Source organism: Melospiza melodia, chromosome Z (genome assembly GCF_035770615.1).
Source record: "Melospiza melodia melodia isolate bMelMel2 chromosome Z, bMelMel2.pri, whole genome shotgun sequence".
Taxonomy (NCBI): domain Eukaryota; kingdom Metazoa; phylum Chordata; class Aves; order Passeriformes; family Passerellidae; genus Melospiza; species Melospiza melodia.
This window is the reverse complement of record NC_086226.1, coordinates 52,241,496-52,255,258: the sequence shown is the minus strand read 5'-3', so window position 1 is coordinate 52,255,258 and position 13,763 is coordinate 52,241,496. Positions and strand designations below refer to the sequence as shown.

The window sequence follows — 13,763 nt, the reverse complement described above, 5'->3', positions numbered from 1 at the left end:
ACTTCTTAAATAAAGGAATTAATCAAAAGATGTTAACAATGAGAATCTATGTATGACATTCCATTAGAATAATACATGACTCAAGACTCACTTTTATCAAGACTTTTTTTATATACCTAAACAATACAGTATTCACTGTCACAAAGACAGTTACTCTTCCAGGCTTAAAGCACACTCTTTAGTAAAATCTTTGAGTAACAGACAAAGTGACAACCACTGAGATGAAGTAAAAATTACAATTAAAAATTAATACTACAATTAAATAACACTTACCAAAATCATAACCATCTGGAATCATGTTGTGGCTGGCAACACCCTGTTTTAAGTTAACCTACACACACAATGGAGTGAACAGTAAGTTGCACTTCTATTTCCAGATAAAGTTTTTAAAGTACAAAATGTTAGCATTTTTAAACAGTTCTCAGATAATCCCTCTGGCTCAAAGTAAAATTCAAAATACTCATCTATGTTTTTAACAGAATGATATGTCTATACTTAGCTAATAAAAATCACTGAACAGTGGTAAGATGACCATCAATTGTCTAAATTCTGTTACTGGCACAAAACTGATTTTTTTAACTTTCTCAGATGAGCATTATACTTTCATCACATAAAAGCCTTAACATACACTGTTTTTTTCTAAAAACACCTTTTAGTTACAAACAATTACCCAGGACACTGACATAAAAAGAAGCAAGCCTGAATGTGAAGCATGTTCTCTGCTTCCCAGTTTCAACTAGAAGACTAGATACACTATCTTACCAATGATTCATCCCAGCCACCATGGTAGAACATCTCTGATTTCACATTCCAATAAGCAAAAAGGTTATCCAGTCGCACAAGCTGAAAATACAACAGAACATATGTATTGTTATCCACAAATTTTAGATTAATAATTTGGATTTCACAAAGTCTGATGAATAAAAATATGCAGAATGTTACTTTTGCTATAGAGTCTACACGGTTACGTTTTCTTGATCTTACTTTCTGAAACTCTAATGCAGCTTGTTTTATTAGCAAGTCTCTCTTTAGCATACTGTCTATACTGTACCTTGTGGAACAACTTGGCAGTTTCATCATGTAAACAAGGATTCCAATTCTTATCTGAGGTCTGAAATGAGAATTAAACAAAAATACTCCAGTATCTATAATCCACCAACATGTTATAACTGAAACAAACTACACAAAATGACAGTAACATCATGGAAAATAATGGAATACAATCTTCTGATTTAAGATGATTAATGCATTACTTTAAGTGAAAGCCTGAAAAGGCTACTTCCTCCAAAAACATGTACATGTATGTACTCTTACAGGCTGTACACAAGAACCAAAGGTACTCTAAGATTCTGCTTTCATTATTGCAAACTGTTTTCCTTTACACCAATAATATTTTTGGACAGGCTCTTTGGACAGATATAAACAATGGAAAGAATTAACTTATAATTCTGGAAGCAAGCAATTTTAGTTTGAGCCTAAAGAAGGCCCTTTAATGTGCTAGGAAAAAGCATTCACAAAACCACCATTTCATTCAAGAAAGTAACATTTACTTAGGACATATTTTCTTTAAAACCAGCAGTTAAGACAGCAAAAACTACTGAATCAGAGCAACTCAGCAACCAACATACTGATCCTACTATATAGTCTTCCAGAAAAAAATTTCATACCATTTTGTGATTACTACTCTAAGCACCTTATAGTGCAGTTCACAGATCAAAAAAAAAAAAAAATTAGCTCCAGTTGAAAAAAATTGTCATCTTTTTTTTTTCTTTTTCCATTCCAGCCACTTCCTGTTATCAGCGAGTAACTTTTTTTCTTGGAGCTCAAGTCAGTTTCAGTAAAATATTCAGAATGAACAGCCCAAATATATTAAAGCGTATTGGAAACCATATTATTGTACATTGCTGATAATTACAGGTCTATTTTCCATTAGACAGAATGCTACCAGAAAGCACAACACACAAAAGCACAACTTCACCTATTGGTATATATTAACAAGTTTTTCAGATAAAAAGTGAGAAATAAAATTACCTGCATACTTAGATTCTGAAGTGAAATCCCAAATGACAAGGGGTTATCACGATTTGTGATCTAACAGAACACAGGAAAAGACAAAAAAATAATTATTTCATACTCTACAAGCATACATTTGGTTAAGAATTTAAGTATCTTTACATTTTTGTCCAAGCCTTTTTTCAGTTTGTTTGGGTTTTTTTATCAAACTAACAAAAGTCCACAACTTCACTAATATTCTCTCAGCATAAAAGCAACTAGAAGAAATCAGACAGGTTCCCAATTGCATGTTACAGTGCACAATCCCTTACGGTAAGATATACAAAAGCACTTACATCATCTTCATAGCGAATATGGATGTTGGAAATTTTCAGCTGAAGATTTTTGATGACCTGAGTAACTAGCTTTTCTACAAAAGTGTCTTGTTTCTCTTCTTTTACTTTATCTATGTTAAAGGAAAACAATTTAATATTTTGTTTACATTCCAATATTTTCTTAATTAGACAAAACAATAATACAATACATTTAGCTTAAGTGTTTTCTATTACATTGTACTCCAGTTGTATAGAAACATGTTTGCTCTGTATAATCTACAAAATTTACACTCTCAGATTAGAAGGTTTCCTAGCTTTACTACCTGCAGAGTGAAGAATCAGATAGTTGAAAAGTATGACCAGCACCCACCAATACTCTAAGAGAGCAAATCATACTTCTTGGAAGTACCAGAAGTTGAATTTAAAAAGATTACAATCTGCATGTAATGAAGAAGAAATTGTAACAAACCTTTAAAAAGCTGTACTGGTAAAAATGCTTTGACACTGGAAACAAACTCTTTCTTATGAAAGAGGAAAGAAACTGTCAGATAACATGCGATAAAAAAAGCAGTATTTCAAAAGCCTAATTTATATCAGATCACATCAACGCTCAAAACTTTTTATTTTCAGAATGAATGCTGGTTCTGCAATACTGATGGCAATTATACCTAAAAAATCATAACTAATAGGTTTTTAAGTAACAAGGAAAAAACAAGAATGTAGAAGACATTGACAAAATCTGCATCTTTCTGGATTAAAAGAAAGACACAGCATCACTTTCATTAGCTTTTCCCGCCTTTACCTTGGTCAGCTATCTTCTGCTTTGCTTCTTCTATTCTCTGCAATTCCCTTTGTCTTGCTTCCAAGAACTGCTTGGCTTCTTTTTCAGCATCATATTTTATGGCTAAACACATAAAGCAAAAATGCATACTATCAAAAAGCCTTATATATTCTTTAAAGATACTGTTTCAAAAGCTGTAATTTTTATGTTTTTGTAACAGTTACATATAACAGTTACATAGCAAAAAAATTAGATTATGAAACCCCAGTTACTGAAAGACTTCCACCCCATTATTTAACTGTAATTGCTAAAAGTATGTGCTAAGAATAAAGCTCACAAAAACAGTATCAACCCATTCCTGATAATTCCGAAACCCCACCAATCCACAGTCACTTCTTCCTATACATTAACTTACTGGCTGTGGGCACAATAAGCAAATAAACTCCATCAAGGACTGCCTCAACAGGTTGAGTATAAAGGTTTTGCCATGGAATCTGTAGGTTAAGCTGACCTACAAACACAAAAGAAAAAGGTTGAAGTATACAATTAAATAGCTGTCTGGAAAAGAAATGCAAAGATAATTGATATAAAACACAAAATCTCTTTAACAATTATTATACTGGACAGAAATTACCCCAGTGCACCTGAGGCAAAAGATGCCTCAGCTGAGTTGTATTTTCTTACACAGACAACATGAGATGTTTTTCCATTATTAGAACTATCAAGTCTACAGTCTTTCTTTATTTCTTTGAAATATATTCCTCCCTCTTAACAGCACTGTCTCCCTCCTTGAAAATCCACTGCAGCATCTTCAGAAACAAGAAAAGCATATGGGCAGCTCACACATCATCAGTCAGCTAAATACTAGGCTTTGTGAACACAGGGGTCTTGAGGTTAAGTGCCTCCCAAGTGCAAATCTTAATAAAATACTAAATCAGTCACAGAAAACACATTATTCCAGGGTCAATTTAAAGGAAGCATATGGCTTTAGACTTAGTTTACTTTAAGAAACCACTTTTACAACACAATCGACTTGCAAAAAGAAAACTTTTTATTTTAGCAAAAACAAGGAAGGAAGGAGAAGAAAAGGCAAGTGAAAGGTGAAAATCAGTTGTGGAGTCTTGTAAAGACAAGGAACAAGATCAAGTCCTGTCAATTGCTCATCTTTGCAGTGTTGGGCTATTTTCTCATTAATATTGAGATGATTAAACAAGACTCCAGTATACTTTATTGAAAGGAGCTTCCTCAAAGTTTCTTTTCAGAAGAGACAACTTCAGAGTTCACAAAGTATACAAATCAACAAACATATGGAAATTACTTGCTTAGGATGCCTAAAGCCACTTGCAAGGGAAGGTAGCACTTACAGAAACTCCTGTATGTGTACAAGATAAAATGCAACTTACTAATATGTCCTGCTTTAACTTTAAATGGCACATCCAACTGACTCTGAAAGAAAGAGGTTTAGAAAATTTAAGTTCAATTCAGCAACCTGTGATATGTTCCAATGCAGGAAAAGGTATCATGATAACCTTAACAAGCTTACCTGTCAACCACAGAAAAAAAGAAATCAGTATAATGAATAAGCAAGCATTTGGTTACCAATTTAGACTCTTATGCTATGTTAGGCTAAATACATTCCCAAAAACAAAGTTCTAGCTTCATGAGCTATAGTAAAAAAAAAAGGTCTTTCAATATTGCTCTTGACCTAAGCACATTCCTTTAGCAATTGCTGAGAGCTCTCTTAGGGGTTAAAAATGTATACACTTTGCCCTTTAAATTTAATCTCAAATTAATCAAATAATCTATATAGGTGCAGAGAAAGCAAGTCAGTAAGCTTCCACTTAAAAGAAAGTGTGTTCTAAAATAAGAATCAAAAAATGCACAATAAACCCATTAAGCCCATTAAACACATAAAACATAGCTCAGGAATAATTTTTGCAAGTATTATTGTTATTTTCACTAGCTTACCAGTGCATTTTCTTTTATTTCCAGATTTTTCAGTGCTACAGCTCCTAAAAGAAAAGAAGCCAACAAGAAAAACTGGAATAAGCAAAGTGGTACACACTGCAAGTCACAGAGTCTGAATCAGTGGGTTACAGAAGCCTAGAAGACAAGGGGCCTAATGTCTCAAACACAAATGGAGGACAGCAATGGAGTCAACAAAGATTAGTTGGTAAGAACACGTCATGAGAAAGAATAGGATGTGGCAGGAAAAGGTGGCCATACAGACATAAGCCAGAACTTTTCTTGGACAAAGGTCTATGTTCCGGCTCCTGAAATAGAGCATAAATCAAGGAATGAGGTCAAGAAGTAGGCATAGACTGTCAACCTAAGGTCAATCCAGTATGGAGGGAAGACCTCTGACCCATTTCCAGAAAGGTCTAGAAGAACAAACTGCAAGTGATAACTCACTTGCACAGTAAACAAGCAAATTAGCTCCATAGCACAGAAATCTTAACTGTGTAAAGGTACCCAGAATCAAACCTGAACACGCATGTGCCCCAGGACCATGGACACTCCATCCACTGCACTGATGCTGGAGTCAGCACTGCCGATGTTCCTTCCTTTCTTTCTCTGTACCACCCTTTAATCTCTGTCTGTCTCTCCTCTCTTTCACCCATCCCTTATCCAAGACTTACTACCATGTGTTTATACTATAAGAGACTAATTTACACCAACTTCCACACTGTGTATATAATTTATTAGCAAAACTTCTAAAGTTTTTACAGACACACTAACTTCTGGTGTTCCTTTTTGACCACAGGTATCAACAAATTTTGGGTGCTCCCTTCCCCCTCACAGTGGGACACCCCGGTGGTCCATGACCTATGGTTCCCAAAACTTCTACTGTGGAGAGATTCACAGCCTACATATCAAATAGCCATGAAAGATGATTAAGACCATGAAAGATGATTAATCATTCCACAAAATAATATCCGAGATTGTCTCATGGCACTTGCATGTCCCTGAAAATAAACTGAAATTACTCAAAGTAAGGATGCTGGAAAATCTTGTCTCAATTACGTAAGAACCCATTTTGAAATCTAAAATTAGCCTCTTTTTCCTCAACCATCTGTTTCCTATCCTTGTAGAAATCTAGCAACAGTAAAAGTGAGTGGAATTTTAGCCCTCAAAAGATCTTATTCTTGCCAGTTTTATTTATAGGCCTACAAAAATTCACAGGGAGTATTTCAGTAATCTAATTTTTAAGGAGAGAAATTCAGTATTCTGTGAACAAAGAAAATTTAAATTGCAAGATCAGTTTTATAATATACTTTACATTAAACACTTGCCAGAACAAAAGGAATACTTGCACCAGAAAACTTGTAACTTAAACATGCACACAGTCCAATGAAATGTCTTCTGCAAAATCTACAAGAAGAATGGAGCTTCTGTGATGGTTACTTTCAAACTAGTTGCATGGCATTAACATATGCACATGGAACAGACATCTGATACAGCTGAGCAGGGACATAAATGAGATTCCAGAAACCAGAAGCAGATTACAGGCCTGGAAAGGAATACAACTTGAGGTTGCAAACAAAGATTGAATTGACCAAAAATGCTTTTCTTTCGGGATGCATGTTAGAAACAGCAAAATGTATGGGGAAATAGGAGCTCCAATTGCAAGAATATTCTTGCAGTTATATAGCGCTAATGGCAATCAACAACTATTCAAAGTACCACCAATTTTGGGACCCAGATCTCAAAAGCGTACACACTAGAAGAATTGGCTCAAGTTGTTGAACTCATATGGAAGAGATGATCAGGTAAACTAATCCATCCATCTCATAGCACTCACAAAATACTATGAAGGTTTTAATGTATTAATTTATTCATTGCAGTAATTTATAATCACTTTCCAGTAGAAGTGTATACATCTGACATGTGCATAATCACTTTCTAGTAGAAGTGTATACATCTGACATGTGCTAACATCACCCTCTCCAGAGAAATACTACATGGCTTCTGACAGCTGATGCCACTGCTGTTAAGCCTTAAAACACACACACATTGCCAGGAACAACAGAAAAGGGAAAAAAAAAAAAAACCAAAGAGAGCATTTCCAAAAGTCGTCTGTTAACTACTCTAGGAATTAGAACTATATAGTCTTTGAAAGCAATAACAAGGTGATAGTTTTATATACCATTAGTTCAATTCCATTCTAAATTTATTCCCTGATAAAGCTTACTCTGCAGAGACCATTTTAACACACAAAAAACCCCCACATTGCTTCTTCAAGAAGATATCATTAATTGTAATTGTATTCATGGCAAGTAATTCTAATGGTATCCAGAGCAAAGGTTCAGGTTCGTAACCAAGTTACCAGGCATGAGGTGCAACTTCTGCAGGTCAGTTGCGTCATGTTAAAACATTCAGAAGGAAACTGTAAGGCTACATGGCACATGAAACAGTTTAAGTGGGTTGAGTTTCTTCATTTTCACTGATGGCTAGGTAATCATTCTCTCTCATTTATCAAGAGTCCGACACATGCCACAGTTCTGCAGAGGCACAATAACTCAAGCTACAACAATGTGGCCCCCCAGATGCTTCCAAAAACAAAATACTGCAAAGTGAGTAAGGATTATCTTAAACATTTACAAACAATGTTTTGTGATGGCAGAACTATTTCTCATTTTATTTGAGCACATTATAATGGCAGATAATAAATAGAGAATCAATAATGTTTCAAACAGGAAGCTTTTGAAATTTCCACATTAAATGCTGGGATTTCGAAGTGAGGTACATAATTCTTCACTGGTTTTGCTTATGATTTTACAATTTAAAAAAAAAATCACTTGGTTTTACAATCACATGATTTTACAATCAAAAAGTGTGATATTTTACTTAAGAATCTCTAGAAGAAATTAGTAGAACCCCAGGCATATGAATTTCAATATAAAATTACTGAAACATGTTCACTAAAACATAAGTTTACTTACAAGAGCCTTGTTATGGTCTGATCACAGCAAATGGAGTATCAAAGCATACAAAAGTCTACTAAAGAGGCACTAGATTTTGTGTATTGATATAAACTTTCTTTTTCCTATACTTGAGAGAGAGCCCAAGACACTGACTAAATATTCCTGCAGTAAATAGGAAATATTTCCAAAGTCACCACACTTGCAAAGCTTGCAACCAACTCTGATGCTCAGGACTTGAAATGTAGTTATTGACCACGCCAGTATTCTCCTTCGTTACCAAAATTTAGTCTCTACCACATGTAGCCATTCCTCTTGCAATGAAATGTACATCTAAGTACATTACCATAAATCCTTACCATTCTGTTGGGGATTGGAGGCAATAAAACCAAAAGCCCCCACAAACAGAAGCAGGAAAACCAGGGAATAAACCCTAGTGACAGGACGTAAAACAGTTAATGAATTAGCCTTGGATTATTGACAGTAGATTTTAATTGCAAAAATCAGAAAATACATCAAGATTTGATTATCAGTTTTGGTGATGGTTGGTTGGGTTTTTTTGGCAGGGCTGGTGTCCCCCTGCTGGGAGCAACTAAATGTTTTGATGTCAGAAATGCATCCAGTGCATGATTAAAAATTACCCAACTAAGCAACCTCAGAAACTCTATGTACAAGTAGTTGGAGTTGTATAAATACCTCAGGTTAAACATGCAGGCTGCAAGCCAAAACAATAATAAAAGCCAGAACAGTTATAAATATCTACAGAAAAGTCTAGAATTTATTTAGGCTACTTTATAAAGCAAACTTTTAGATTTACTGATCTCTGGACAATGTGAGTAATTCAACAAAATAAAACAGCTGTCAAAATTCTAGAAAAATTGCTTTATCATTTTAATTTTAGATATTCAAAATAATTTCATTAATTTAAATGCATGAACTAACATCTCCTACCAAGAATTCAGCTTGCAAAAAGAGATCTAAGAGTAAACTACTTCACCAGAGGCCTAACAGAAATTTTGTTATGGATGTAAACAAAAGATAAAGGGGGGGGAAGAAAATTAATCTACATAAAAATCCTAGAGATTTTACCTAATTGATCACTCTCTGCTGTCTTTAAATAAAAGGGCAGGGGAAGGAAAGCAGGTAAGAGAGAGAGGAAAGATCAGAAAATGCAAATACCTTAGCTAGTATGTGATCAGTATCCAACATTCCTGTTCAAATATTTCAACAAAATTTCTGCTTTTTTACAACAACGTTGTCAGCTTGTGAATACCTCTGATCACTTAACACAAACATCTGCTTTTGCTAGTTATTTCCCACTTCTGTTTGGGCTGTTAATTATTTCTGTTTAAGCATACCCTCTAGAGACAAGCTGCAAGCCTTTGAGGATCAGCGTCTGCCAAATACCTCATCTATTGACATCTATTGTAAAACAGATCGTGAAAGACAGTAAAAACTACTAGACATTATGTATCCCTCAAGTGAATTCAAATTGCTGTTATGTAAGGGGAGGGGAGGAGGTTGCACCTGCTCTACCTAGACAGGGCAAAATAAACAAAAGTAGTTGTCTTTCACTGTAATAATAGTTGTAGCCAAAAAAAAAAAACAAAACAAAACAAAGTGTTTGTGTGCTCACAAACATGCCAATTATTTACCTATATCATCTTACTAACACAGGTACCCCAAAAAGAGACACCAGCTACTCAAATAATAAGTTGTGTTAAGTAAGACATGCTTGAGACGTTACCTAACACGCAAGTGTGCCAAGTCAACCAAGATTTAAGTTTTTTAAAGGGCAGTACAGAGGATCTGACCAACACACTGAAAAATAGCATCATGAACTGTCATTAAACAATCGTCTGGTCTTTCAATACTGGATATGTCACTGGCATTTCACTTCTTGTCAAAGGTAACTGATAACTGCATACATCTCACATTGCTGCAAGCCTCTTTTCAAGTATTTTAACTTGACCAGGTCTAGAGCATTCAAAAATATCTAACTCACCTAAATACTTGTCTAACCTGTTTATCTAAGCCAAGTACTTGCACGCTCGTTAGCACAGTTCATTGAAACTATCTTTCTTAGTGAACACCAAAAAGAGAGGCTAAAGAACACTGTCCTTCCCAGTATCAGCTATCCAATAGCTTTCTCTGATGGCTGCCTAACACAGTAGTCTTTTACCTTGCTTCATATTAATGGAGTTCCTTAGGCATATGATTTTCTCCCTTTACACTTTCTTCCAAGCCTTGGCTTTTACAGTATTGGCTTTACACGTTCAAATTAGCTTTTATACCTGTGTAGGCTGAGCTACCTTAAACTTTCTGCACTGCCTTTTATATTTCAGGTCATTCAGCTCTTGCAACATTCTCAGCCATTATTGTTTTCAGATAGAACATCTTTTTCCAATATTGAGATAGCCTACATTTTTTTTACCCTTCAATCTGAAGGGTTTTTAACAAGAAAAAAAAAAATAAAATCATTACTGTAATTATCAATGTGTTCATGTATTTACTGGAGCAGCATCATCAAACAACTTTACTACACAGATTGAACATGGAATAGATTTAATAGTGCAGGATGAATTCTCTCATTTATCAAAACCAAGGTTAATATTAAACATGATCATTAAAAGTCAATAATAAAGCTCCAAATTTACAGAGGCTGAAACTATGTAAAATTGGGTTTTATACATAGATTCAATCTATGAACAGGTTACTAGCCTTAATTCAAACAGGCTAGCTATAAAAAACCACAAGGCCACGATTTGCTCCCTACAGCCTTTTAATATAAACTACTCTGGTTTTTAATCATTCAGAGGCAAAAAATACATGCCTTTTAAAATACAAGACTATATATATATATAAATATATATAAATATATATATAAATATATATATATATACACACACACACATATATATATATATATACATATATATATATATATATATATAGTTTGCGCAATGCTCCAGCATCCAAAAAGCACTGGTGATTTGTTACAGGAGAAAAAAAACCCAAACAACTTTCCATTTTTTTCTTTCTTTCTTTTAATTTGATGGATTTAGGACAATTTAATTTCAATAGTACATGAATTATGTAAAATTTAGCAATCTTATCAAGACACAAAGGCAAACATTGTAAGAAAACATATAGCTGTAATGGAAATGCTTCCAGAGCACACAGACAAGCATGAAAAGCTATTAAGTTTACACAAGATATGAAGGCCAAAATAGTACTTTTTTAAAAAATACCTTAGTTACAAAATTTTAGTAATTAGCAAGCTAAAAAGATTATCCATAGACTTTAGGTATACAGTGAGTCTAGGGATCTGCTAATCAATGATGCACTCCATATTAACGTATTCTACTTTTTCTACCACGGTTACTACTAATAGTTGCTGCCTTTTACCTAGCAGAATGCAATATATAGGTCCTTTGAGATATTTGAATTAAAAGAAATATTGCAGATGTACAGACCATTAAACACAATTTAAGTTAAAAAATAGCATCATGTGGAAGACCAGGAAAAACCTCCACAGGTAATGCCTCACCAACAAAACACAGCATTTCTGAGCCTCTTATAGCAAGACATTGGTAGCTCCATGTATCAGTATACACTATAAACAAGTCAACAGGCTATGTAGAGAAAAAACAATTTTATTCTAATATATAGGCACTAGAGAAGTGAGATATTCAGTTTAAATAAAAATATACTAAAGCCTCTAAAATATGAGAACCTCTTGAAGATGAAGTAATAAAAAATAAAATTAAATTCCACAGAAAAATATGACAGCTGAATATCAAAACTTCAAAGTAAAACTGAGGAGGTTTTTTTAGGGGTTTTTTTGGGGTTGGATTGTTTCGTTTGGGTTTTTTTTTTTAGTTTTTTTTTTTAATTGAGACAATGTGCATCTAATCTGTTAATAGTTGCGTCACAGAGGCATAAGCTGCCATAACTAACCATCAGCAACTTAGAGAACTGGAAAAAAGAAGCCTTTACCTTTTTTGCAATGTACAAACATTGCCCAAAACATTTACAATGTTTCATATTTTTCATTAAATATTCTGTCTTCATTGAACAGAAAGAAGAAATTTTGGTAACTTCAGTACACAAATTAAACAGTTAGCTTGACACAGTTCTGCTGAAAGGTGCAATTAGTCAAACCTTGCAAATAAGGCTCACCTAACCAGTAAGAGATATGCGATATTAAGCCTCACTGCTACAGATGAATGACTAATACATTGTCTCCAGCAGTTACATGTGCTGTTGCTGTGGTAAGACTCCTTACAGAGACTGAACTTTACAAAGATGGTATGAACGCCTTGACTAACTGAAGGAAAATAACTGCAAAGACGAAACTAAATAAGGACAGAAAACAAGCATAAAAACAAAATGTTGCAAAATGCAACAAAAATGATGCAAAAAGCTCCAGGAGAAGCTCCAGAACAAAATCTGGTTAATGTATATGAGTACGTAGGAATGGAACTGCAGGTAGGCAAATACCTCGAGGATGTTTCACACCTACTGTATGAATGCACTTGTAAAAAAACCCTGAACCTCTGTGTTTGCTTTTGCTGATGCTGCAGACACCTGGGATGCACATGCAAAACTGAGCCAGCACTGATCACAGGCATCCGTCCATGGTCTGCGCCTGACAGACCTTTGGTGCTGTTTTCTTGTAGGTACCTTACTAAGGGTAACTCAGGAGTGCGCAGTCAAACAGAACACTTTACTGCTTTCAGAACTAGCATGTTCATTTAATTCTACAGACCACTGCTTACACCGCCTAGTACAGCTAGCCCCTGCTAACACCTAAGGCAGTACCTACTCCTGGTTCTTTAAGGCTAAAAATAACGAGTATTCCAGACCTATAGATGGCAGCGCCAAGAACGCAAGGGATGTCACTGTCGTTCGCGGAGAAGCCACTCACCCCCACAAGCACTAAAACGCCGTCAGAGCCCTTGGCGTTTATGCACGGTTTATTTCCGGGCGTGGGAAACGCCCATAAACCAGTTCAGTTTCGCATTCCCAGAACCAGGTCAGGCCCCCGCCTCCAACCTGCCCGCCCGCCAACTCCCAAACTTTCTGCAAGCACCACAGACACCGCGAACAGTCAAGGTCCGTCCCCGTTTAGGAGACAGCACGGGCGGCTCCATATGGAAAAACAAAACAGAAGCGTCCGTTTTGCACTTCGCCTCCAGCACTTCGCCTCCAGCACTTGGCTTGGTTTCTCTTGCCCCCGTTCTGCAGCTCCTCCCGCTCCGCTGCCGCCGCCGCCCCCCGCTGCCGCAGCCGGCAGCTCCACGGACACCACCTCCCAGCCTGACCGCCCCCGCGGCTATTTTTAAGCGGCCGGGCAGGTGAAGAGGCGGCAGAGTCGTCGGCTGCGCTGCCCGGCCCGGCCCAGCCCAGCAGCGCCCAGGGGACACCGCCCCGGCCTCCTCCCTTGAGCGGGCGGCAGGGCGAGCTGGCCGGGCAGGAAGGCACGCGGCGGCATGAGGGCAGGCTTGCGGCTCCCCCGCGGCGCGCCAGGCCCGTACCTCCCCAGATGCCCAGCTTCAGCTGGGAGCTGTCCAGGTTCACCACGTAGTCGCCAAGGAAACGGTTCAGGACGTCCACGACCAGGGACTCGAACACCATCCTGTCCCCCGGCCGCCGCCGCCCGGCAGCAGCGCCGCCGCCCCGGCTCCGGCCGCTCCCCGCCGGTCCGCCCCGCCCCGCGGCTCGAGGGGG

General features: G+C 36.7%; 1 protein-coding gene across 4 annotated transcripts in view; it reads right to left on the bottom strand.

Annotated features, from left to right (window-relative positions):
- VPS13A (vacuolar protein sorting 13 homolog A) overlaps nt 1–13,716 on the bottom strand; it is a 108,099-nt gene extending 94,383 nt beyond the window's left edge. For all 4 annotated transcript variants that reach the window (XM_063179666.1, XM_063179665.1, XM_063179667.1 and 1 more), the window contains exons 1-10: nt 13,571–13,716; nt 5,077–5,120; nt 4,512–4,554; nt 3,524–3,619; nt 3,130–3,231; nt 2,349–2,458; nt 2,032–2,091; nt 1,052–1,111; nt 763–843; nt 274–331 (exon numbers count right to left, since the gene is read on the bottom strand). In XM_063179666.1, coding sequence (XP_063035736.1) covers nt 274–331; nt 763–843; nt 1,052–1,111; nt 2,032–2,091; nt 2,349–2,458; nt 3,130–3,231; nt 3,524–3,619; nt 4,512–4,554; nt 5,077–5,120; nt 13,571–13,670 — 754 coding nt within the window. In that variant the 5' untranslated portion in view covers nt 13,671–13,716. The remainder of the gene's footprint in view (nt 1–273; nt 332–762; nt 844–1,051; nt 1,112–2,031; nt 2,092–2,348; nt 2,459–3,129; nt 3,232–3,523; nt 3,620–4,511; nt 4,555–5,076; nt 5,121–13,570) is intronic.
- Nucleotides 13,717–13,763: the final 47 nt, after the last annotated feature.